This window comes from Nyctibius grandis, chromosome 12, assembly GCF_013368605.1.
Source record: "Nyctibius grandis isolate bNycGra1 chromosome 12, bNycGra1.pri, whole genome shotgun sequence".
Lineage (NCBI taxonomy): Eukaryota > Metazoa > Chordata > Aves > Nyctibiiformes > Nyctibiidae > Nyctibius > Nyctibius grandis.
In genome coordinates this window covers 22,101,085-22,126,955 of record NC_090669.1, presented here as the reverse complement: position 1 = coordinate 22,126,955, position 25,871 = coordinate 22,101,085, and the positions used below count along the sequence as shown (strand labels likewise).

General features: G+C 46.1%; 1 protein-coding gene across 1 annotated transcript in view; it reads right to left on the bottom strand.

The window, feature by feature from the left end:
• SPG7 (SPG7 matrix AAA peptidase subunit, paraplegin) overlaps positions 1–25,871 on the bottom strand; it is a 32,372-nt gene that overhangs the window by 3,537 nt on the left and 2,964 nt on the right. The window contains exons 4-15 of the mRNA XM_068411457.1: positions 20,602–20,852; positions 19,648–19,787; positions 16,975–17,077; positions 15,314–15,439; positions 14,828–14,990; positions 13,887–14,060; positions 7,953–8,077; positions 6,583–6,685; positions 5,448–5,558; positions 2,004–2,119; positions 779–935; positions 58–221 (exon numbers count right to left, since the gene is read on the bottom strand). Of these exons, the coding sequence (XP_068267558.1) occupies positions 58–221; positions 779–935; positions 2,004–2,119; positions 5,448–5,558; positions 6,583–6,685; positions 7,953–8,077; positions 13,887–14,060; positions 14,828–14,990; positions 15,314–15,439; positions 16,975–17,077; positions 19,648–19,787; positions 20,602–20,852 (1,733 nt within the window). The remainder of the gene's footprint in view (positions 1–57; positions 222–778; positions 936–2,003; positions 2,120–5,447; positions 5,559–6,582; positions 6,686–7,952; positions 8,078–13,886; positions 14,061–14,827; positions 14,991–15,313; positions 15,440–16,974; positions 17,078–19,647; positions 19,788–20,601; positions 20,853–25,871) is intronic.

The following is a 25,871-nucleotide window of genomic DNA, read 5'->3' as shown; positions in this document are numbered from 1 at the left end:
CACTGAATTGCAGAAAGTAAAGAACAAACAGGAACGTGTAACCAAGGGCGACCTTACATGGTCCATCATTTGCTGAAGTCCCTGGCTGAAAGGGCGCCGACCGATCCCAGCTGCACTCTCCAGGTCCGGGAAGGAGAGCTGCCCGATGCTGGGCACCATCCCGTACTGCTTCACCATGGAGTAGGCTATCTTGGTCACCTTCTTCAGGTCATCCTGTGCTCCTGGGCAGGAGAGAGAGACACAAGGCTTGCCAGCTCTGAGCTGAGTGCAAGAGGAGCACATCCTGCACAACCACGCATTCCACTAGCCAAGAGACCACAGGACCCACAGGAGGCCATGGAGGTGAACGCTCCACCTGCTGATGGACCTTTCTACATGTACTGCAGGACCCATGCACGACAGTGAGTGAACCTACTGGTAGCTAGTTCAGTGGAGTGCTCACCTGCCACTGCCCAGTTATCCCATTTGGATATAACTAGTTGGAAACACAGTACAGAAAGCTCTAGGCCCCGCCATGAGCTACAAGTCTTCCTGGGTAATTGCATCTGTGGCCTGGGATTTGGGAAACATCTAAGATAACATGGTGGCAACAAACGATGAGAGACCTCCATGCTCACAAATGCAAGCCCAAGATCAAAACACACAACTGGACATTCCTCCTTCCCAGGGTGGGAAACCTCTGTCTCTTGCTCAGATCACCCTTGGATGGAGCAAGTGCAGAAGTTCAGGCTCTCTTAGCACAATCTCCACCTGCCTGTGCCAGGGCCTGGCTCCTCACCTGTAGTGACTTTGTTAAAGGTGATGGCCTCGGACACTCTCCCTCCCAGCGCCATACACATCCTCTCCAGCAGCTGTTCCTTGGTGAAGAGGTACTGCTCTCTCGGAAGGATCTGTGCGAACCCAAGAGCTGCATTTGTTCGAGGGGCTATGGAAACCTGCAACACAGAGCAGCCCCCTCAGTTCAGAGAGACAAAAGAGCTCCTCACCACAGCAGCAGAGGGAGAACAGGAAGAGGTCTGCATTCCAAGTGAAATTTGTCAAAAGCTGTGGGGCAGGTTGGCCTACACAGACACGGCCACGGACTGCAGTATGTCACCATTCCAGTACTGAAGGCTCTGCCTTCACAGCTGCAAACATCCACTTTCTGCTCAAGAAATGCAAAGGAAATTGTCCTTAACAGCAAGCCAGTGACATCCTGAGCTTTAGGAGTTGTTTTGGAGGGTATAAGCCAAACAAGAGTTCACTTTACTGTGTTTCAGAATCACTGAGACTACCTGGAGAAAGATATAATGCCTCCAGAAAAATAAGAGCCATTTCCCCCACCCATTAAATGAGAGTAATTAACAACAGTTCAGTTTATACAATAGGTCATTCAGAGTGAATTTGCTGCTGGTGGCGAGCCAAGAAGCTGTCACCCTTGTCATTTCCACTCCCCACCTCCCCGCAGTGTCACGGCTTTTTGAGGAGCAGATGTGCATTGGAGCGAACACACCCCGGGGTGCCAAAGAGAGGCCTTTCCCTGCAGAGAAGGGCTTCAGGCAGACACACTCCCAAGCATGCCAAGCTGAAAAACACATCTCTGCACCAGTATCAGAGCAGCTCCTGCAATGGCAGCTTCACTGGCTGCAACACGCTGGCAGGGAAAGATATCATGCACATGCAGAGCCGTGCTTTGTACCTGGAGGAGGTGAATGAATGGAGCAGCAGCATCAGGAGACTCACCTCCTCCAAACAGCTTTACAGTTGGCTTTTAACTGCAAGGCTTCTCCTATAGCTGGTTAATCAGCTTTGCACCAACACTATCATCAACGGAGCCTAACAATGGATTTCTCCACAGCATATTCGCCATTTCTTTTGCTGCAGTATTCCAAGCTCACGGAGGCCAGGGTAAGGCAGCAGAATTCAACACAAGTACTACAAAACAATCAGTGCGTCTCGGACAGGGGAACCCCGCAGGACTCTCTTCCCACCCAGTGACAGGTGACAGCTGGTAGTGGAGTTACCTTCATCACGGCCTCGGTGTGCTCCAGCAGCCAGCCAACCAACGCGTGACCCGATTCGTGAAACGCCACAACCTTCCTCTCTTCTGGCGACAAGATCTTACTTCTTTTGGCAGTGCCTGCAGGAACACAGACAAGGATTTGATGAGACAGCTGGCAATAGGTGTAACCAGCAGGGCATAATCTCGTACAGCTCAGTGCACAAGCCAGCACAGTCCGTGGCTGAGCAGCCAGCAAGCTTCATATCGCACTCCGTGGAGGGAGAGGCAGTAAAAAGCCCTTCAATTACACGCTGTGGAAGGTGCTCACTGTCCCTGCAGTAGAAAGCAATCCACGCTTGGATTGCTTGAAAACACTGTTCCCCCCCTCTCCTCCTTACAACACAATCATTAGACAAGTAATTTAACATTTGATTAGATCACAGCTCTAGAACACAAAGCTCTGTTCCGTTCCCAGCTCTGCCAAAGGCACGTTACACGAGATCTCTGCCCAGGGACAGATCTGTAACAAGGCAGTCTACCATTTAGAGAAAAAAAACCCAAAACAACAAACCCCAAACCAGAGACTAGCTAGAGTATCATACTCATTTTGCTGTATGGTCTTTCAGTCCCTTAGGCAGAACATGAGAGAAGCAAGATGTTGTATTATATATAAGAGAGGTCCCAGTTGAGATTCTTATGCATTAGAGTGCTCAAATCAGCAAAAGAGCACGAGTATATACAAAAAAAAAATCTTTCTCCAGACCGTGGAAATGGCTCTGATTACACATGGCATGCTCCCTATGAGCTTATTCCCATGCTCCTGAGAACTAGCAAATTAAGTCATAACTCACACTTAGTACTTCCTCCAAAAAGGTGATTTTTGAAAGTGTCTATTTTCCAACCCAGTAGTCCATAACGCAGAATAAGTCCAATTAGGATTTAAAAAAAAAAGTGCTGAATGGAAGCAAACTTCTAGCACGTAGAAAATACGTTAACTACAGAACACACCGTGTATCAAGCACTCATAGTGCTGCATGTTGAATGCAAAAAGGTACCAGCACTTTAAAGCCCATGTCTCTGCACAGTGCCAGGAGCAGCAGGGGGTAGAGCAGGCAGAGTCAAGAGCAGCATTACACCAAGCTTCCTTGATGTCTTGGAAAACAACATTCTACTAACATTAATTTTTAAACAAAGTCAAGAGCTTTATTAAACAAGGAAACAGCAAAATTAGTGTGGCAGATCTTGTAAAATTACTGCTTAGGGACCCTGGAAACCACTGTGCCCTGCAAGGCATGATGGTGATGGAATAGCAGATTAATTGCAACAGCCTTGATGTTCATCAGTCAGTCCCTTACCCTGCCTGTGGCAGTGTGTGCCTCTTCCCATAGAAAGATGTGTGTGTATATATGTGTGTATATATGTATATATATGTGTATATATACACTTAAATTCTGGAAACATTCCTCTGTCAGCCCTTCAGAGGGAGGGACTGTAGGAGGGAGGGACTGTACTCTTCACAACAGCACACAATGTGCCTACAAAGATTATTTCTTTTCCTACATAAAGTAATCTCCAGGCAGGAGAGTTCTCTGAAGGCCTGTACTGATGACATTTATGAGACAAACAACCCTGGTGCACCTTTGCTGGCCTGACACAGTGCACATGAACCCCACCAAGAAAACAGGCTCCACTACGTCTTCTAAAGACAACCCCTAAATGCCTCTGTGTGCTCAGCAGGTTTCCTCCCTCGCTCCCAGGAGACCTCACTTACTGACTGCTTTCTGTTCTCCAACTAAAAACACAATGGGGACTACCACAGAGAGAAGTTCTTGCTCCTCCCTTACAGCAACACAAAGCTTTAAGGGCCAACAGGGCCTCTGGACTTGCAAAGTTCTCTTTTGATTCCACACCACTCTTATTAAAACCAGAAGCTTACAATGGCAAGCCCAGTAATATCTTGTTTCTTTCAAGAAAAGCTTTTATAGCAACTGAAATGCTCTCTGGATTGTGAAACCCAGAAGCATTCCCATTACAAGGCAAGGGTACATTTAATATATGGGCCTGGAGGGTTGTTTGGGGCCTTGTAGACTTGGTCTACAAAAAATAGCCAGGTCCTGCTAATGTGAAAGAATCCAATTAAGCAACAAAAAGACTTGATGGCCTCCTACATGCCACAGAGCCTAATGAAGCAATTCAGCTTGTCACTGTGACACTGCTGAAGCCCATGCCCTGCAATGCCCCACCACATTAACCCCAGATATCCCTTCTGCTACACATGCCCTGTGGCCTTACTGGCTTTTGGCCTTATCTTCCCAGTCTGGGGAACTAAGGGAAGGGAGGAATTCAGAAAGAAAAGCCAAAGGAATCCCTGTAGGTTTGGTATTTTCTCTCCTGTAGACAAGAAAGTAAAGCATACCTTTGCTCCAGCTGATGAGGACTTTCACATTACTACTAGAATTGTCTCACTGTCCACTCCTGGGAGCTGCTGAGTACAGTTTGGGCTTTGTCCAAGTGTGGCCACAGTGACCCAAAGCACTCCGAGGGTTTTGTTTTTAAGAGGCAGGTGAAACTGTCGGGAATTTTCTCAAAAATCTCCTCTTAAATGAGGAATTGTTCAGGCATTTTCTGATGAAGCAAACACTCAAGAGTAAATTCCAGGATCAGGAAATAACTGACCCAGTACAAACATCCTGTTCCACACGCTCTGCTAAGAACAGCACAGCACGCCAGCCTGTTTGCCCAGGCTCACCCCCGGTAACGACACTGCAGCCTGGAAGCAGTTAAGTGTCTGATTATGAAAACCAAGGCTTGGCTACAGGGCAGTTCAGGCCAAAACCCACCAGATTCAAATCCCTCAGGTGAAGTCAAGAGTTCTGGGAGCTCTTTTTCCCCTCCTTATAATAGACTGCTAGAGGGTAATCTCCAGAGGTTCCTCTGCTGGCAATCGCACGAGTGACAGGGAAAGGCCAACAGGATGTTCTCAGAGGGAGAACAGTACTCTACTGTCGTTCAGTTTATTCTGCCAATTCAAAGCCTTGGCTTTGAGGCCAAAAAAGAAAAATCTCTAATTTCTTGCTGTTGAGGATGCATAGCCTATTTGCTGTCCATGTTTATGTAGCAGGTGTTCAGAGCAGCAAGAAAAACCCAAAGTACTTCCACTCCTTTTCTTTTAAAAAAACCAAACCAAACCCCAACCTTTTTAAACAAAAAAAGCCATATTTGACTTCCCCTCTTTCCTGTTTTGCTACTGACCACCTTCCCTGAGCTCTGGGTTCAGGCTGCCTGCAGATTCAGGAAGATGGATCCACGTGGGGTCGTGTTCAGGGAGCTCTCTGTGACTACGGCTTTTAATACCTTCAGGACAGAGCACAGCTAGGACCCATCTGTCTTCCTTGAATGTAATCCACTCACTTGAGCCTTCTCTCAAGAAGTGTAAGACAACAACAGAAATGGCCAGGTCACTTACCTGCAATGACTCTTTCCACAGCATACTCGAAGTTGAAGGTATCGATGGATTTGTGACCTTCTCTAGCAGCATGGAGAGCAGCTTCATTACATATATTCGCTATGTCAGCTCCTGTAGACAAGAGTTTACAAGAATTACACCAGGTGTGTTATGTGACAGAGATTTCAGGGGGCAGAAGAGGCAAGAACAAAGCTGGAGAAGGACCTAAGGAAGTCCAACAGCCTGCACTTTTGTGTTCCTTGGGAACAGAGAGCAAACCTAGTCCATGGTGTTTATGTTGGATTTGAACAATACAACTGCCTTGGCAACGAACGCTGCGTTGCCACACACAGGACAGAGTTCAGCAATCAATTAACAGGCTAAAGCCAAGGCTGGCTCTCAGCAACAGGGGAGTGGCGTGGGCAGTCTGGGTTGGCATGGGCTGCCACACTGTTCGTACAGCGACCGTGCAACCTCTGCACGGAAGAGAAAGAACATCTGTTCTGAGTTTGTGTGGGTGGGTGATGGTGGCGGGGGGCTGCTGAAAGAAGTCACGAAGAGGCAGTGTGCTGGGGCCTGTTAGAGGGGAAACCCAGAAAGGATATTCCAGGAACTCCACATAAACAGGAACTCTGGAGCCCCTTGCTCAGCACTGTTTCAAACTCCCAGGGACCTACCCTGGAAACAGGCTCAATACAGGAGCCAGGCAGAGTTGTCCAATTTCTACTCTGACCGACAAAGTAATTGCTATTCATTCCTCCTATCGCTTTCCTGGTCACATGTATCAACTTAAGAGTCTTTCCCCTGAAGTGCAACATCTCACCCTCAACAACAGCTTGGACAGGAGCATGAGCAGTGGTTCCTCGCCTCAGGAATTAGGAACCCAGGCATTACAAAAGTGTATTTTCCCTACCCCCACACCCTGCTAGTCCCAGAAGTTTCAGAAGATTGAAAATAGTCATGAACAATTGTTCATCAGAGCTCACCAGGGAGCTGGTTAGGTTCCCACTATTTCCATAGAGATGGAGAAGGCTTGAAGAAAAAAGTCAGACCAAAATACCCTGTTAAAACTAAGCAACCAAGAAGCTCCAGCTTGAACTGCAGAACTAGCGCAGAAGCAGGCAGAGCAGCCCCACCAGGACACAGCATGTCATACCGCTGAAGCCCGGAGTCAGTTCAGCAAGGTGCTGGGAGTAGAAGCTGGCGTCTTGGATCAGTTTGAGACCCTTCAGGTGCTGCTCAAAGATCTCTCTTCTCTCCTGTAAAGAGCACAGAACACCTGAGCCCAGCAAGCCTTCACAAGCTTCAGTGCTGTCCACCATAGGGAGCAGGGGAGGAGCAGACCTCCAGCAGCAGGGATGGGGACATTGCCACCAGCAGAGCTCCGGCAGCGGGGACATTGCCACCAGCAGACCTCTGGCAGCGGGGACAGTGACATTGCCACCAGAGGGCAGGGCCGTCCTTACGGCGCTTTAATGCTCCAGGAGCCCTGATCAACACCCAGCTCTCAAATTCAGAACAGATGTATGGAGGCTTACGGTGAGTCACTGCTTTCTCTCTCAGGGCCACTCTCCCCTCCTAACTTTCACTCTGATCTGTCTTAACTTTGCTCTTACCATAAAAGCACTCGCGGGAAGGAGCTCTGACTGCCTCGACCTGCTCCCTCACACACCGCCAACTGAAAACCCCAACTACCAGCTACTTAGAGCCTGCGACCATTTCCCAGACGAAGGTGGGGGTGAGATGACTGGCAAGTAGCCAAGGAGTGACTCATTCAGCTGGTCCAGGAGATCCTGGTTAAAACAATGGACTCAGTTGCCAGGGTTTTTCCCCTTCCTCCTTCAGGGCAGCTGCACCGTTCATGCTTCCGTGCCAGATTGTATCAGGCATTTAAGGTATTTTAACTGAAAACTCTGAGGATGCCAATAAAGCACAGATGGGAGAAGAAGAGCCTGTGCTGGCAGAGCAGACAGATCCTTACTGCAGCTGAGCCTGTTCCCAAAACCCTGCTACAAATGTCAACACAGCGGACATGGAAGACTCCTAGTAAATGGATTTAAAAAGCTTCAGAAGGAGAAAGTCACTTAACAGGATGCCTAAAGGAAAATGAGGAGCCTTACAAGGACAGTGAGGACAATAAACCTAAAGAACAAAAGGTGCTCAAGGCACATGACAATTTAAGCTCTCACACAAGCCAACTTGCCAATTAGGTGGTTCCCAATTTCCTGGAGAGAAAACACAAACATAGTTCTGCATCTGCATGGCAAAGAGAACCTCACAGAAGAACTCACTGCCAAATCTCATACCAGAGCAGAGCCACCAAAACACTGAGTTGTCATTTCAGAGAAACAAGCAACTGCATTAACATGTCAAATCCTTGATTTAGAGCACTTAAAAGGCAAACAGAAGCTTAACATCTCTGTTGTCTCCAAGCTCAGCCTTTGCCAGGCCAGTGAATCACCAGCAAGGATGGGGACACCTTAGTCATTAGTGTTAGGTAAGGACAGGGCAGTAGGTGGAACATACCTGGAGTGTCGGAAGATCAATAAAGATGTGCCTGTCAAGCCTCCCGGGTCTCATCAAGGCGTTATCCAAGACATCAGCACGGTTGGTGGATGCCAGCACTATGACATGATCTGTGGTTCCCATTCCTGTAGAAAAACAAGCAAAAACAAAGGTGAAGGCCTTCACCACCACAGATACTGCACTGCAAGCACACAAAGGGGCAGGGCAGGATGCAGAGGACATCCTACACGGCTTTATCACAAAGCCAGAGGGTGTTTACAGCATCCTTTGGGGCGGCTGAGAAAGTGTCCTCTTCAGCTCGGAGCACAAGACAGAAAAGAACCCCCCAAGTCACCCAGGCCAGTCTCTGGTCATCACAGATACGCTGAAATTCCCTTTTCATTTACTTAAGTCTCGGCTGAAAACTTTTTTTTATCCTTTTGCCACATTTGGAAATTGCTCCAACTAGAAACCAGAAGAAAATCTCTTTATTGTGATGAGTTTGGAGATGCCTTCTCGCCCCCAGGCTTCAGTCAATTCCTTCTCCTTTAGCTCCAAGTTGTACAAACCATGTCTGCTAGCCGAAACAGCCTTTCCCTCCCAAGTATTTCTGCGGAAAGCCCTTTCAGCTTTCATTTACTTTTAGCCTTCAGTCACAGACAGGCCACCAGGATCACCAGGGAAGGAACAGGCTTTCTGCTGACCAGCTCAGGTTAATGCAGAAAGAGAGGACGCAGCCTTGCCACCCAGCAAGGGGCATGTTACAGCATGATTTGATCCTTGTCTACACATTCATCTTTTACCACTCAGAAGGCACCCAGGCATACTGCAGACCAGTGCAAAGACCAACCCTGCAGAACTTACCCCACAGACACGTAGGCAGACACCAAATGCAACCAAACAGCTTTGCAGTGATCATTAGCATACACTAGCTCAAGCCACAGTCAGAGAAGGCTTTGTCTCCAGGTCTTAAAGATGGAGGGAGCATCAGGATTTACAGGCTTCACCACAGCAGCCTGCAGTATGGAGGCATCAAAGGCAGACAGGGCTTCCTGGGGAAGCCAGAGCACCAGCAGCTGCGGGAGGGCAGAAAGGGGCAGGCGGTTGTGCTGCTTGGGTGGGGAGCTGGAGCTCATGTTGAATCACCGAACCACACTGCTTATTTATTACATTCCACCAGGTGCCCACAGGCCCCTGGGCATGAGTCACCTGCTTCCAGCAGATCCAACAGCCCTGGCAGACAGCAGCCTGCCCAGGGAAAGGACGCCTTGCTCCCATGCGCTTCCTCCGCTGCCAAGTCACACGCTGCAGAGAGGCAGCTTCACGCACGTAAGCTGGGTGAGTTTCAGCTCTCTCCAGCTCCACCACAAGAGCTGCCAAATGTGTCAGCACACAAGAGCTCAGCAGAGAGATTAAGGTTACAGGTAAGTCAGAGGACTGGCTCTGTCAGCTTGTGCTCCAGCAAACCTCAGTTCTTCCTCCCTGCAGGATGCTGTCTAAATAAGCTCCTGGAGAGGATGAAGCTGGCCATTCTTCGGGCATGTATTACACCGTGCTTTGGAGTGTGATAAATAAGCAGAGAGACTGGCAGGCACTTGGGGGATAGCAAGCTTCATTCACACGGCAGGATTAGACGGTACAGTACATCATCTGCTTTGCAGCTGGGAAAACTCTCTTAAAATAGGTCTGACTATTAGAATAAATATAAAAAAAGACAGAACCACTGACAGCATCCTCCTCACATCAGCTTCTGCCCCACTTGCTCTCAAGCCTGCATCCCAGTGGTGCACAACACTGCTGCGAGAGATCTACAACTGCAGCCTCCACACTACTGTCCCAACGCAATGTCACCTGGTATGGCACAGGCTTTGGCTTCCACAGGCAAAGAGCAGCCAAAGGAACAGTCTACAAAAACACCACCTCAGTCACACCAACAAATGAAAAACAGCTCTGAAAATTTAGCCTAAAGAAAGCCTTCGTATCTACAACGTTTACGAATGAAGCTGCTTCAAAAATGAAAGGGAAAAAAGGGTTCACTTGAACGAGCAAGTGCTCTGCTCCCCACTGACATGGAGCATCTCACCTGCATTACTACACCGTGTAATTCTCTCACCATTTGTTCAAAAGCCTTTTGGACATCATCTGTGAAAAGCACCACTGAAACGGAGCCACCTCTGTGAGGGAAGCCTCGGGGTCAGAAACTTGCCTACAGCACACATCAGGGGAGAGGTCTTGTCTGAGGACTCCTGGTGAAGAGCTGCTACCAAACCACGTCCTGCATTTTCATTCACAAAACACAGATCAGCCCAGGACTGCCAAGCTCCTCTCAAATGCATTCAGAACAGAGGAGATATTTGGGTCGCATTCCTCTTCCGCTTGTTTGCGGTTTGTGAGGGAAGATTCACTATTCAAACCAGGCACCTGTTTTGACAAAGACTGGAGAACATGTGTCACTCTGGTTTTAAAAACAGCTTTTGTACACACAGGCTCACTCCAGTCCCTCCCCTTCTCCCACCAGATTCCTGGTGCTTCCAGAACATGAAGCAAGCTGTCAGAGTGAAGGAAACCAAGGTCGCTTGTAGGAAGAGCACTACAATTACTCTAAAACCTGCATACCAGAGTTACCAAGTATCAAACTGCACGTTCATCCCCTACAGTTTAGCATAATGCCTTCTTTCTTGGTGTCCTTATCCTTCCTCCAGCCTGCAGAGCAGGTTCCATAGAGCTCTGACCCTCCTTTTCTTCCTCTACCTCACCCCTGAGTAATCTCATCCGAACACACAAATTCAACAATCACCACTGATGACTCACAGATCTACTGTTGTGCATGATTTTGTTTCAAATTAATAGCTAACTCTGTTCTATGGTGTTGCCTTGCAGAACTTCAACCATCAATTTAAGCTAAAGACAGCTAAAACAGAGCTCTCAACCTTCCATTTCAAGGCTTCCTCACTACAAACACACACCACTCCTCCGCTTGTGCTTGGGCAGAACTGTTAACCTCCTAAAAAACCTTATTCATGATCATCCTGAAAACTATTTTGCCATGATGCACACAGCACTTCAGTGTGGGTTTAGGTAACGTGCTCAGCTAGATAACATTTCAGTAACATGTGCCAAGATCACTGCTGCTGAGTACAAGCCAACAGTAAGTCCATGTTTCTTGGACTAGCCTGACAGTCCTTGCCAGCTGTCTCCCATTTGACATTGTAAACTCCTTGGGCTATTTTTTTAGTGTGTATTTGATAAAGCACTTAGCAAAATGAGGGACTTGGTACATGATCTGTATGAGACACGAATAAATAATGAGACAATATCAATTTAAAAAATAAACTAGGCAGCCCACAGCAAACAAGGGACTATTAAAGTATGTACTGAGGATAATATTCACCCTCTAAACTCACTTTCCAATAGAGTTGTACCTTAATTTCTGAATTTAGACTCACCAAGAAAACACTCTAGCCACCATGCCTAATTTCTACAGTCTGGAGGAAATCAGACATTTTCATTTTTGGTATGGAGATGTGGATTATACTGACTACATATTCCTGAGCAGACAAATGGACCTCCATTTAATTCCACGTTGAGCTGTTGCCAGCTCTCCCTACAACTGTCAGGAGATAAAAACCCAACCAAGCCAGGATTGCTGTTCTGTGTGTTATTACTGGCCTTTTCTGTCCAGACCATCTACTACACAGATACAGCTGTAAACAGTAATATTCACTCCGAGGATATTTACACGCTTGGCCAAGTTGCCTCAGTTAGTGCATGTGCAAAGTCCCAGGGAACTGCATACATGTGTTTAAGGTGATGTCTGGTATCTATGCAGCATTGGGTGTTTTCAAGCACGTTCCTCTGATAACCAGATTTCTGTCTGGTTGTTTAGGACCTGCTTAAAGCTCATTCCTCTCCTTCAAAAACTTCACGGCACCTGTGCTGAAGCAGAGAGAGGTCTGCATGGTCTCTGGACAGCACGACCGCTCTACCATGTTTGTACCATGCTGCGCTCCTGCTTACAATCTCTCCTCCTTCTGCAGCAAGGGCAGAGATCCAGAATTATAGATCATCTTGTGTGCAGTATGAAGGAACATCTACCCTTTGCTGAAAGCATTTTTACAAGTCCCAGCTTCTCTCCTTGAAAAGGGAGGCTTGGCTCCAGAGCAATCTCCAGAAGACAGCCTTGCTGCTGAACTGCAGGACGTGCTCTGCTTCAGCAGGGCTGCAGCCCCATGTCACTGCAAACACTCAGCAAAGCAGCTAGCAGCTTTAACCCCCAAGCTCTGGAGAAGGAGAGATGCTTTTAGGGCAGGACAGCTTTTAATTTTTCATATGAAGAGTGTGATGAGACAACAAGTGCCACAGAGTCAAGGGAAAAGGCAGCTCCGTCCCACGAAACAGCAGACTGATACAAATACTCCCTGATGGGCAGGTGGTTTGTTATTCCTTACCCTGCTCTGCAATAAGAAGATTTAGCAACAGAAACATTGCAAGCTGGGTCAGTGCTGCAGGCTCTGACAGAGTTATGACTAATAGCCACAGGATCATTCTTTCCGGCACTTATGTGAAAATATCAGAGAAAAGGGTTGATTCCAGATGCAGTACAGCCAGAAACTATCCAGAAGCGTGGCATCAAACCAGGGCTTGTTTGCAAAGCCTGGATCGGTTTAGGTAGGGATCCTGTAGTCAGGAAGACAATGTGAGAATAAGTCAAAGGACAGGAGAATTCATATATTACATCGCTTATGGCCCCCTGGGAGAACTAAACGTTAAACCCTAACAGGCTTTAAACCACTGCCTGTCTTAGCTGGAATACAGCAAGCATCCAACAACATTTAATGGCCAGCTGGACCTAAATGTTACCCTCTACAGACAGCAGTGCCCTTCCTGCCAATTCACTTTCTTTTGGTTCCCCAGTACTGTAAATAACTCTTCTCCAACTGCCAGTGGGAAAACACACTCCCAAACTGAAGCCATTTACTACAGTAAGAGTCTTTGGGGTTGCTGCCCTCTGCCAGCCATGATCTCTAATGCACAATTTCTGTTATTTTATTAGCAGGTGGATGCTCCTGTGGCTCTTGGTGCAAATTCACTCGGGGTGTGACACTACACTCTTCTGACTCAGGGTCTTCAGTACAGTCACAAAACCAGTTGGCTCCAGGGTTTTAAAATTTACTAGATTTAGCCCCAAACCCTTAAAAGCATCTACAAACATCTAGATTTCAAGAGTCATCTCTACAACTTAGCCACAGCACATACTCAGAGCTATCTGTCCTAAGCCCAATTCCTTCCTCAGGCACCATCAGCTCTGGAATAGTCCTGCCTAACTCTCCAGGGACACGGAGAGATATGCTACAGTGCCTTCAGAAACGGGGACTAATGATGGGGCACCTGGGTTCAGACTGGTGCTTGAGGAGATCCCGAAGGGTTCTGCAGGAAAGCCTGGGTGAGCGTGAAGCAAGTACTGGGCACACAACTTCCACAAACCCTGTGCTGAACAGCCCCCGCTGCTTCTCCTCTGTACTCAGTGTAGCAGCTGGTGCAGAGGAGAAAGAACAGAGGAAGGACCCACTTCAAGTGATACGATGACCTCTGAAACCAAAGCAAGGCCAGCCAAGGCCACACTGGCATCCACACAGGACAAAAATATCCTGACTTCCAAGGCCACAGCCCTTCGCTAAGCAGCAGTCCGAAACACCATTATCACTTGTTATAACCAAGTGATATGACCAAGCTGTAGTTCTGGGCTTAGTCCTGAAGAGGTGTGAAGTGCAAGCCAGCCTTGTCCCAGGGAAGAGGAGAATGGGATTTGTTTCAATGCAATTGTAATTACTTCAGCAAGAAGACAACGCTGAAGAGGCATGGCAAGTTCAAGATGGAAAAAGATGCACAGGCCAACAGCTTGGATCTCTGAGGTGACAAGGGCCCAGCTGCCGAGAGGCAGAGAGAAATACTGACCGTCCATTTCCACCAGCAGCTGGTTTAAGGTCTGCTCCTCCTCAGCATTGGCAAAACCAGATATATTGGTTGAGCGCTTCTTGCCCACAGCGTCAATTTCGTCGATGTACACGATGCAGGGTGCTCGAGCCTGGGCTTCTCTGAAGAGGCTCCGAACTCTGGCGGCTCCAAGACCTACAGGGGAAGAGAAGAAGTAAGCCTTATAACTAAAATTGTCGGCGAAGCTGGAGAGCAGCATTACTGGCCCCCAGTGAGACACTGGACACCAGACACACCCTCAGTAGATGACAGTCCCTCTCTCAACACTCCGGGCACAAAGAAACAGCCACAGAACTCATGTGTTCAGTCCTTAGGCTCTGCTCCTCCTGGAGCGTGCTGGCTTTTAACTGAGCTCCCAAAACTGCAGGGACTCCTACAGCTGCTGTAAGGGGAGCTCTGCTCCCAGCTCCTACCATGAACTCCTGTTCCTTCCACAAATCAGAAGCTGAAATATTCAGCATGTTCCTGCACACTGACCCTTCCTCGGTCTTAAGAGATCTAGGAGGAAGGAAAAGAAGGAAGATGGAAATCCCAAGGCCATACTTTCCCCATCAGCAGGGAGCAGCAGAAAATCCATCATCATTCTCACACAAGGAAGGAAGCCTCAGTCAGTGGATTTAATAATAGGTACAGGGAAGTCAGAGATAATGCTTTCAGGTGAAGAACAATGGCTGCAAACTGTCAGACAGAAACAACTAGCATTTCAGAGGGCATGCATTTTAGGTACTACCTAATCAAGTACTATCACTGAAAACCTTTTATATTTTCAGTAGAAATATTCAACTCATCCTCCCCACGCAAAGACAGGCTAAAACTCCGTCCTTTGCAAGAGGCCCAGCCAGCACCCTCCAACTCCACCACAGACCAAGTAACCTCCACACCCTTCCTCCTGAGAAGCTTACCTCCTATCACCTCCACAAACTCAGAGCCTGCCATGGCCAAAAACGGCACTTGTGCTTCTGTAGCCACGGCCTTCGCCAGCAGTGTCTTCCCACAGCCTGGCGGGCCGAGTAACAAGGCACCCTTGGGCACTTTTGCCCCAAGCTGAAGGTAGCGCTCAGGATTCTGCAAGAACAATACAGCTCTGTCAGATCCACAGCTCACAGGAAGCATCTGCACAAGAATATGGCCTCCCAGAGCTTCCCCATACTGCGTTCGGCCTGAGCAACTCTGAGCTGCTAAGGGGAGCAGCTACACTGCATTCCTGTTATGGAATGGAAATAGAGATTGAGTCATGCTGATCACAGCATAAAAAGCTGTCAGCTTATTTAAACAGAGGCTGCTCAGTATCATGAAGGATGAAGAGAAGAATATACCCTCCTCCCCAGGTCAGCCATCTATCCCAGAAGACAGGTACCAAGCACTTGTTTTGTTTTACTTTTAAATACCTTTAAATAGTCCACAAATTCTTTGACTTCCATTTTTGCCTCGTGCATTCCCGCTACATCCTTGAAGCCAATCCCTTTTCCAGATTTCCCATCCACAATGGTGAAACGAGCCATTTTCAACTGGTTCTGTGGAAGGAAGCACAAATACTGAAGACACGCTCTGACTTTGGACAAGGCAACAGTCTGGACAGGCTGTTTGCTATACCTTGGGAGACAGCACAGGTATAAACCACCCTTAACACACAAGACTAAAACACCCACCAACTCATTAATGTTTTACTAACTTTTGCTTTGGAAACACTTCACAGCCAGATTGTTGACTCTATTTATCCACATGTTGTTGGGAAGAGACAGAATAAACCTGCAGTAATAGTCCCAACACAATCCAGTTCAAACTCCACGCAGACCAGGCAGGGATACTTATTAAAAACGTGCAGAATGCCCAAAACCTTATTTGGGGTCTTCTCCCCGAGTTCTAAACACCCTGATCCCTAATACACATGGGATAGGTATCGCTTTGAGGAATATGTATTGATGGTAAATAATTGCCAATGGTAAATAATTACCAATACTGTCTTGTCAATGCATATAAACAGACACTTTGCATCATTGTCCGATGGTGCCACTGGCTTCTACTGCAACACAACCCAGGACAGAACTATAGGTTCTCAAATTTAAGGGTCACCACATTTCAGTCTCCTGGTGTGCCATAAGTGACAGTAAAGCCACAGTGACAGTCAAAACAAGCATTCAGTTAAATGCCCTACTTGTAACTGCTCATTATGTTCTACTGAAAACAGTTATTTGGGAATTTTTCTTTCTTTGAGAAGAAAGTTTATAGCTTCTCAGGCCTCAGAAACACCAGCTTATCCAAATGAAACAGTTAAAGGTGCAGGGCCTAGCTGTCCCCACTCAGGCAAGGACAGAATCTAGTCCTCAAGGCCCTCATTACTCAACACTTCTTTAAAATATTCTACTCCTCTGAGCAGCTGCATCCCTTTGTGTGAAGAGAATCCCAAACCTAGAAGAGAACTGCAGAGGAGATGGAGTGGGAAATCTAAACAAGGGACTGAATTCACCATATTTTCATCCCCAAATCCCTGTGGTCAACAGCAGCGCACCCCAGGCTGATTTCTACAGTTTCATCAGCTGACCCAGGCAAGGGTGGAAGAGGGGAGCAGGAGATTTGACTGATGTTGCAAGCGAGGCATGTGGCATGAGCGGAACAGGCCAACGCATAATGAGATCCAGAATCTGAGCATATTTTATAAATTGAGAACTCATTTTGCAGAAAGCAGCAATTCCTACTTCTGGCTGTATGGGAGGCATATTGGCAGGGCCCGGTGAAAAACACCATCTGCAGCTGCAACTCATTAGCAGGCTTTGAAAATAGCAGAGCAAACTGGACTGCAAATTCACTGAGCTCAGCCCTTCCTGCCATGGGGGAAAGAAAGGGCCCCAGCTAAGGCCAGTTACTGTACAATCCAGTCAGATGATCAGGACAGGAAAAGATGCAAGATGTGTCAAGACTGGAGAGTCCTTGGCACCAGTTAATTCTCATTCTGCACTGACTTTGCTGAGGAAAAGGGGAGGGGATGAGTCCAGCAGAAGACAAGACTATTCACAGGCTTCAAAACAACAACAAGATCCAGGATACTTACAAAGGCGTTGAATCCTCCCACCCGGCTCGCAACCCTAATGAGGCGGAAGATGCTCCACAACATGGACACAGCCACAAGTGTCACTATCAGGGAAATGACATCGCTAAAAGGACAAAAGCAAGACAGGTACAAATTGAAACGTTTGGCCACAACCTGGTAAATATTACTCAACATGACTATTTTCAGTATTTTAAAGGTCCTGACATTTAGGCTACAAGTGCAGCAATGAGCAGACATGACTAAGAAAATGGAATCTTTACAGGTTTTATATATATATAAAAACCAGAAACCCCAACAATTACATAAGCTAAGAAGTTAAACAGAGGACACTGGCAAATACTGCTTACAGCTGTGGAAGAAATTCAACCTCACCATCCCCTTCAGAGGCATTTCTACTCATAAAACATCCAGCAACACTAGGGAGATCCCAACTCTGCTAATCCTGGCAGAAATCCCAGTAAGGGTCTCCCATTAAGAGGCTGCTCTACCTATTCTGGTTGGGCCTCCCTGGTCAAGTCTCAGAAGTCAGAAGGAAGTGCTACAGCAACCAACACCATCAGCTTTCTGGATCCTTCACAATACCAATTGCATTAGGAGGGAGATGTGGAGCAGAGATGACACTGCAGGTCTAATACAGTTACAAGACAAACACGTTGAGGACAAATATCCTGTGAGCTCTAAACAAAGGATGCTTTCAACAGGAGGAAAAATGATCATATGGCAGATGACAGGTTGAGATTTGTGGGACCCTGTTCTGTTTTACATGCCTGTGAAATCATCTGGGCTTGCCACACTTCTGCGTCTTATCTTTAAACTAGGAATGTGTGTTCCATCTCTCACAGAGGGATGATTTACTGAAGCAAGGGGACCAGCATGTGTTATATACCCAGCTGTATTTGTTTCTTCTCAGTGGGAGATCCTAGGCAACACTGGAAACTGAAAGTCACCTTCAGTTTGTCAGCTATGCAAACAGGATTAATTCTGAAACACATCAAGTGCCCACATCTCAGAGTAAACTGAATCCGAGCTGCAAGTGCTCTGCACCTCACAGGTCTAAACTCCAGACTCAGACTCTGAATTCTCCAGACATTCAAGTCTCCTGAGAGGCTTCAGACCCTATAATATCTCTTTAAAAAAATAATCTCTTTTCAGGGGCAGAGGAAGCAGCTTGTGTTGGTGGCTGACTAACTGTTCAGTCTACCCTTCCTGTTATAAACAACTTTGAAAAAAATTAGCAAGTTCTGAATTTCAGCTAAAGGTTTAACTCTGCATGATCAATCAAAAAAGTTTATCTTCATTAAACCATGTATTAAAAATGTGCAAATGTTGCTCAGAGGACAAGTAACTAAACAAAATCCTGTCCAGGTATCCATTCATATACACACATGACATTTGTTTCACACTTTGGCAAGGTGTCTGGGAGGAAGAATTGCACACGCTGGCCATCCCCACCTCCAGTGGGAAAGCCACCGTGCTCCAAACCCTATGAGCTACCAAAAGCAGATGACGGGCTCTGCATGGTGCACCAGTAGGTGACCAGGCCATGTCTGCAGATACCTCTAGCGGCACGATGCTATCTGCTGTCAGGAATCGGGATTTCTTTACTCAGCAGACAGGACTTCTGCACTACTCTGTTAGTACTTTGGAATAAGCAATTAGCTGAGAGCCCTCCAAACGCTGGAGTCTCTCCTCACACTTATGGAAAGCATCTTTCTACACCAGTGTGGCGGCCGTGAGTGACAGAGGTGGCCTTGTTCAGTAGCCTGCTGCGTGAGCTTCACAGGTCTGGGTTGTACTCTGACCCTATAAATCCTGGTTTGCAAAAACAAGCTGCTGGTCTTAACAGAAGGGCAAATAAGCCACATCAGCAGCAAATGACCACAAACCACTAGCACATCATATGAAAGCACAGAATAAAGCCTAGCCAGTGTTCTACAGTCTTCTGACAGATCTTCCCTCTTCTCGCTCATTATAGTTTATTTCAGAATTAAAAGCTTCGAGTATTTTTTTTTAAGCAAAGGATCTTGGTTTCAGGTAACAGAAAAGGGCTGTAAGTGTAACAGAAGGACTCCTTTCATTGAGATTTTGTATCCTAGCATCAAAGCAGCTCTGCTCAGTACGTGGCTCACAGCTGGAGCGAGCACCAGCACAGGCTGTCCTTGATCTACAGCTGTGGGAGAAGCAGGCCAAAACTAGGTGTTTATTTTTACAGACTGAACAACCACCACAGGCCTTCCTCGAAGCATTTTAACAGAGGAAGGCTTACTGCACCACCAGCATTCTCCACAGACCAGGGTGTAACATCACTTGTTGAGTCAGGAATTCTACCCCACTCTGCACTTGAATAATTGATTTTAAGGGCAAAAAGTGCTCCGCTGTGCAAGAACACACAGCGACTGACACAGACTTTCCTCAGACTTGCTGACACTGACCCGAAACATTTCAGTCTGCTGCATGCTGCAGTTCCAGACTCCTCCTTGGGACCCTCACTTTTGAAACATTAAAGTACATCTAGAGCATGCCTGTTTCTGAAAGATAGGGTAAATGCTCCAAAACTGAGACCGTTTTTTTGTTCTCTATATAGTAACATTTAGTTGAAAGTGACTTTCCTCTCCAAGTGAGGGATGTTGTCACCAATAAAAGACCAACAGTAAGCACAAATTTATATCATACTTTCCATAAAAGCCAGGATGTTTGTAGGAAACAGGGAGTCTCTCTCTCTCATCAATATTCAGCTCATCCTCCGCAGCTCTCAGCTTCTCTTCAAACTTGTCAATGTTTGCCACCCGCATCGTGTACAGCAGGGTAACGTTCTGGGGACACGCAACCAAAAGCAGCACGTAAGTGTTGTAGTATGAGGATACAGCAACGAGCAGAAGTACTGCACAACACGGACGAGTCAGACAGAAGATGCAACAACTTTGTGGGCAAGCTGAAGGATGGAGTTAGTACTATAAGCCCAGTTATACTGATGCCCTGGGCTCAGACAACATTTTGTACCATGTATGGAAAACTGCATCGCTGGGAAGGAGGTGCCTCGTGCTCCATCTGCTTCCTGCGTCTTGTTTCTGTACCTTTGTCAGAAATTTATTTAATTCAGCAGTTTGCAAATGGATCATAAGAACAGTGTTTTAATCTCTCAAGCCAGTCTGTAATGATTCTTAGCTGCAACTCCTGGAAGTAAGCACGGGATCAAACTTTGCTTTGCATTTTGGAAGATTTAGGAAGGAAGTCTGATGGAGTTTGACAGAACACCTGAAACTAAAATCCAAATAGGAGAAAATTCTTGAAACAAGATTTAGGAATGAGAGTTTACAATCTTCTAGACACCTTCTCACGTATCAGACTGAGCTGGTAAGAAAAAACTATTGAATTTTTCCAGCTTTTTAGACATACGTAAGATTTTCTTCCAGACCATTATTAATTATTTTTACAATTTAAAATAAAAGTCTTTGTTTCCAGGTTGATATGAGTAACAGAAATCCCCTGAACTTCAAATGCAAGACAGAAAAATTAATGAAGAGCAAATTTACCAGCTAGAGTTTTACTGAACATACATTCATTAATTTAATCCTTTTCAACAGCATAATCTAAGATCATTCATTCCAGTTGCAGAAAGTCACTCACAACTTGTCCATGCGGAGTTCCTCCTGGGTGCAGATAAACTTCCACAATGTCGCTCTCTGGCACCACTTCAATCCTCTGGACCTCCCCCTTCGCCAGCATCTCATTCACAAAGTAGTTCCAGGAAATGTTGGTCCCTTCTCTGTTCTCGCTGACCGTGAAGCGAAACATCAGCACTATGAAAGTTATGATGAGGAGTGCCCGTAAGCGTTCAAGATGCATCTGATTTTCCCTTTTCCTGCGTTTCTCCTCCTCTTTAGAAAAAAAAGATGAAGAAAGATACATGCCTGTAATTGCAGAGCTTTCTGACCCAAAGAAGGGACAATTAAATGACAAAGATTAACACAGCAGTAGCTTTTGGGAGTTTTTTGTTGCACGTTTGGTTTCTCCTGAAGGACTAGACTCAGAGACAGAACCTAACTTGCATTGCACATGCAATCTTCTGGCTTGGCTCACCAAGGAGGTTGTGTGACTTGCCCAAGGTTACACAAGTGAGTCAGTTTTTTGGACTGCACGACATTCCCAGACCCTTCTGGCTTCTAGGCTGTCAGACCACAGGGCCTCAGCTGTACACATGAAACAGCGCCAGGTCAAAAGCCTGGTTATGAAAGCAAAAGCACTCAGATGTGAACTTAACAGCTGCCTGGAAGGAGGCAAATCTTGCATCCTGCTGGCCAGCAAAAGCTCTGCTTGCATCACATCGCTGCGGCTATATTCAGGTGTGGCCCAGCGCCCCAAAAGCCACGCAGTGAGGCACTGTGTGTACAGATTACAGAGATGATGGAGGCTCAGCTCTTTTGCTTTACTTGTTGCTTCAGTAAGAGGAGGAACTGAAGCATCAGCGAGCCAAAGAAAGCCCCTCACTTCCAACAGCTATTGATTGCGTACGAAACCAGGGAGCAGTCTCAGACATATTTTGAAGAGCTCAGATCAGCGTTTCCTGTTTTAAGGCAATCTAACCCTGGTCCAGGAGACTTCAGGTGGTCATAGTCCCCCAGACCCATTACAATCCCACCACATGTCATTCTAGGCTAAAATGAGAGACTATCTATCTCACTTGCCCAGCCCAATACGGATATAGACCAAAGAAAGCCATCGGACCCTCGCTGCTAAAAGTCAAACTGAAGAATCACACAGAATCAATGAGGTTGGAAGAGCCCTCTGGGATCATCGAGTCCAACCATTGCCCTGACACCACCATGGCAACTAGACCAGGGCACTAAGTGCCATGTCCAGGCTTTTCTTAAACCCCTCCAGAGATGGGGACTCCACCACCTCCCTGGGCAGCCCCTTCCAATGCCTAATGACCCTTGCTGAGAAGAAATGCTTCCTAATGTCCAACCTGACCCTCCCCTGGCCAAGCTTGAGGCTGTGTCCTCTTGTCCTATCGCTGGTTGTCCGGGAGAAGAGGCCGACTCCCACTGCGCTACAACCTCCCTTCAGGTAGTTGTAGACTGCACTAAGGTCACCTCTGAGCCTCCTCTTCTCCAGGCTAAACACCCCCAGCTCCCTCAGCCGTTCCTCGGAGGTCAGAGGATATACATGACTATAGCCTGCTTATATATAACATGCTCCTACCCTGCCTAGTCCTCAGGCTGTTGCCAACACATCCACGGGAAAATATTAGGAGCAAGTAAAACCAGTCATAGTGCCACTGGTAAATCACACAGCACAGTACTGTAAGAGACAATTGCTTCCTTCCTGGTGAGCTCCTGATCTGCTGGCACCCTGTATCACGAGACCAGCAACGTTTCTACTACCTAAGAAAATATCTGTGTTTGCAGTAAATCTGAAATAGCACAGGAGCCATGATACACAGCTTACCTACGCACATGAATACGCTGCAGATCAATCTGTCTTCACAAAATCACACAGATTTTCTCCCGTGCTACACAACCAACCTCCTGTTCAAAAAGGTTTGATAACTTGTCCACATTAAGGATCTGTATCAAGGAGGGATTCCCATGCTAGATGTGCTTTCTCCCCCCTTTACTGTCCTAGTGACATACTGAAGTGATGACAAGAGCAAAAGCGATGGTTTACTTCAGGTATTTGCCACCAAACCTTTTTCTCAGGCTCCCAACAAGCAAATTTAAAATTCTGTGGTCTGCAAGGGACTGCCACAGCACAGTTCAATGTCAACTGCTGGCTAGTGTTTGAGTTGGTAGGATGACAAGTATCTCCTCCTCTTTCCAGTCATATGTGGATGTACTCGATACATAATTTAGCACTTGTTCTTGATATACAATTTAACATCAACAGCAACGTGGCATACATAAATACTATTCTACATGCAGAAATAAATTAATTCTGCGGCACTGGACTGCTAGTGCATCTGCCTGCTGCAGCCCAGCTTCGATTTATTTGCAAATTCATAACAAACGTTCTGACACCAGCATTTATCACTAGCCACCAATTAGGCCCTACACACACTGCAACAAAACCAAGGGACAAACAGATGACCCAGTCAGATGCTAAAAAAAGTACTCTGTCCTTCAGCTCCGCAGCATCATTTTTCACTCGTTTCCTAGCTCTGCTCCACATTTAACAGGAAAGGCTTGTTCCTAAATAGAAACAATGCAGCTTTTCAGATAAGGTCATAATTTCAAACGACAGTGACAAGCTCAGACACTGCGTCCAGCCCATCCACTTTGTTCTCTGATGCCATCTCCTCACTTCTGTCTTATCTGCCAGATCCAGCTTTATTAGAACAAAGCAATTCATCACAAAGCTGCAGGATGACACCCACCATAGTCTTATTAAAGAAAATTAAAATATAGTATGATAGAGGCCTTAGGCTGGGCAATATCCTGAAAAGCTGAGTGATTTCTAAATAAAAAAAAAATTATAGAGAAAAGAAATGGCTCTAGAAAAGTGAGTACTGACAGAAAGAAAGCCCACCTATCGCTATGCAAGTTCCTCGGAGATGTCACAGTCAATTATTGCTAAAGCACTTTTCTATATTAAATTTCAGACCAAGTGGGGATGAATATAATACATTCTAAAGCACATATAACTGAGGATGCGATCACAAAAAGATCACCACAGGGTAAAAGGTGGCCATTAGATATCTTGACACAAATGACTTCTCCAGTTTGTAGGAATTGGACTTGTCTAGGACCTTTAACCTACAGTTGAATAATTTCAGGAAAAAAAAATTCTAGAAAACTAGAAGGCAACACAAAGCTCTCCTCTACTCTGCATTTAATTAAGCACAAAATCAATCTATTTCTAAGCTCATGTAAAGTATGACTATCTTTACAGTCTAACATTCACATTGCACCATAAGCTACCCCACATTCAGTAAATGAGAACCAGTGACTGGATGTGACACTTGCAAGCAACAGCCGTGGGAATACTTCCAGCTTTTTAGTCTCAAAAAGCCTCCGTGCAGCAATGATTTGCCATTAACCCCAAATCTGAACTCTCTGATTAAAATCTTGCAAGGGCTGCAGTGACAGTTTGAAGAGTTCTTTTTAATAATTACTGCAGAGATGAGTATTCCCCTGGAGACATGGGGTAGCATTCCACCTCCCAAAGTCAAGATATCCATTAATCACAGGAGAAAAGAGGCCACCGAACACAGCATGTTACTGTTTACTAATTTTAACAGCTACAACACCTCTTCAAGGAGCCCTGCTCAGTCACCCTCTGTGGTCTTGCAAACACCAAGTGCCCCAACCTTTAAGCTCTGACTTAACAAGGACTCCGTGATACCTGTACTCGCACCCCATTGAAGACTTCAACCCAGTTCAATGGATCAAACAGACAAAGCCACTGCTCTTGCCTTAAAGAGACTGCGGTGACACAAGTCAAAGTCATCAGCAGCTGACTGCTTTTACTTCAAAAGTTGGTTAATCCAAGAGGATTCTACCATTGTGTTTAAGCACAACAAAGGAAAAAACAGGCTATTACGTTATTTGATGATACCTAGGTAAAAGTTTATCAGCTAATTTATGAAATTATATTACAGTGAGTGACTTAAACATGACGCTAAGTGCCTGCCGACTTGCAGTACGAAGGTCTGGAGCCTGCCATCTACAGAAGGTTTATCCCTCACTCAAAGGCGTAGGAAACAAGCAGCACAGCAGACATCCACATAAACTCTCTTAAGACACCACCAGCCCCTGTAAGCATCAACTAGTGTCATAAAATGAAGAAAATGAGCATGTCTGCTATGCTTCTGCAAGCATTACTGACAAGACAGAAGAATGAGACCTTCACCCGGGCCACTTGTGATGCTTTTCTTCAACTGCCCCACCAGGCCCGTAAATACAGGACATGCCATCAGTTGTAGAAATTCTCTGCCTGCACTTCAGCTCTTGGGAGGCACGTACTCACACACAAGCAAAGAATTTTCTGTACAGAAGTGCAAGAGTCAAATTACACTGTTTAAATGGAATGCAGCTGTTGTCAATCTACAAATAGCAGAAAGTTGACAACACCACCAAGACTTGAAGGGACACCCACAAATCCGCTCATGTTCCAAAAACATTTGGTGAAAACCTACTGGTAGAAGATCCTACAAGGATCAGAACACTGCCTGTCAGAAGTTACGCAAGGTTTTTGTCTAGTACACTAAAGTTACTCCCCTGCACCCCCATTCCCCATTAGTGTCATTAAATTCTTCACCCCCTTAAGGTACAGAGAGGGCACTCCTCTACTTCTCAACATAACCTGGCACACCACGTAGATCCCTAGGTTCCAGAACACATTTAGTGAGATAAAACTCATTTTCAAAATGTCCTGTACAGCAGGATGCCTGGGGCTTAAGCAGTAGAAGACATCCTAAAAACAGTATCTAGGAAGACTGATTTAAAAAAAAAAAAAAAATCCAAGCAAGTGCCATTAGTAACACAGCTAAAACTCTTTAAGGAATCTATTTATAACTTTGAGCTCTGTAAATCACTAAAAGCAGAGACGCATCCACAGTGAAGTTAAATGGAATACAAGAAAAAAACAGAAATCCAGCTTAAAGAACTGAATTTAGTTAATACAAGTTTATTAAGCCAAAATGCTCTACAACAAAACCTCCAAAACAAAACTCAGTTAATACCACTGTTACCATTTGTACAGTGGCAAAACTAAGGCAAATATTAATGAAGTTATTTGCATAGGATGCAAAGCGGCACAGAAAGAGAATCAGTCTCATGATCTGTCTTAAATCTTAAATCTTCCATCATCTAAGCCAAAATATCCCTTCAAACTTGTTCTTGGCTATAGGCTTGTAGACGTGGTAAGTCACATGTACAGGTTTACAGTAGCCAGAGACA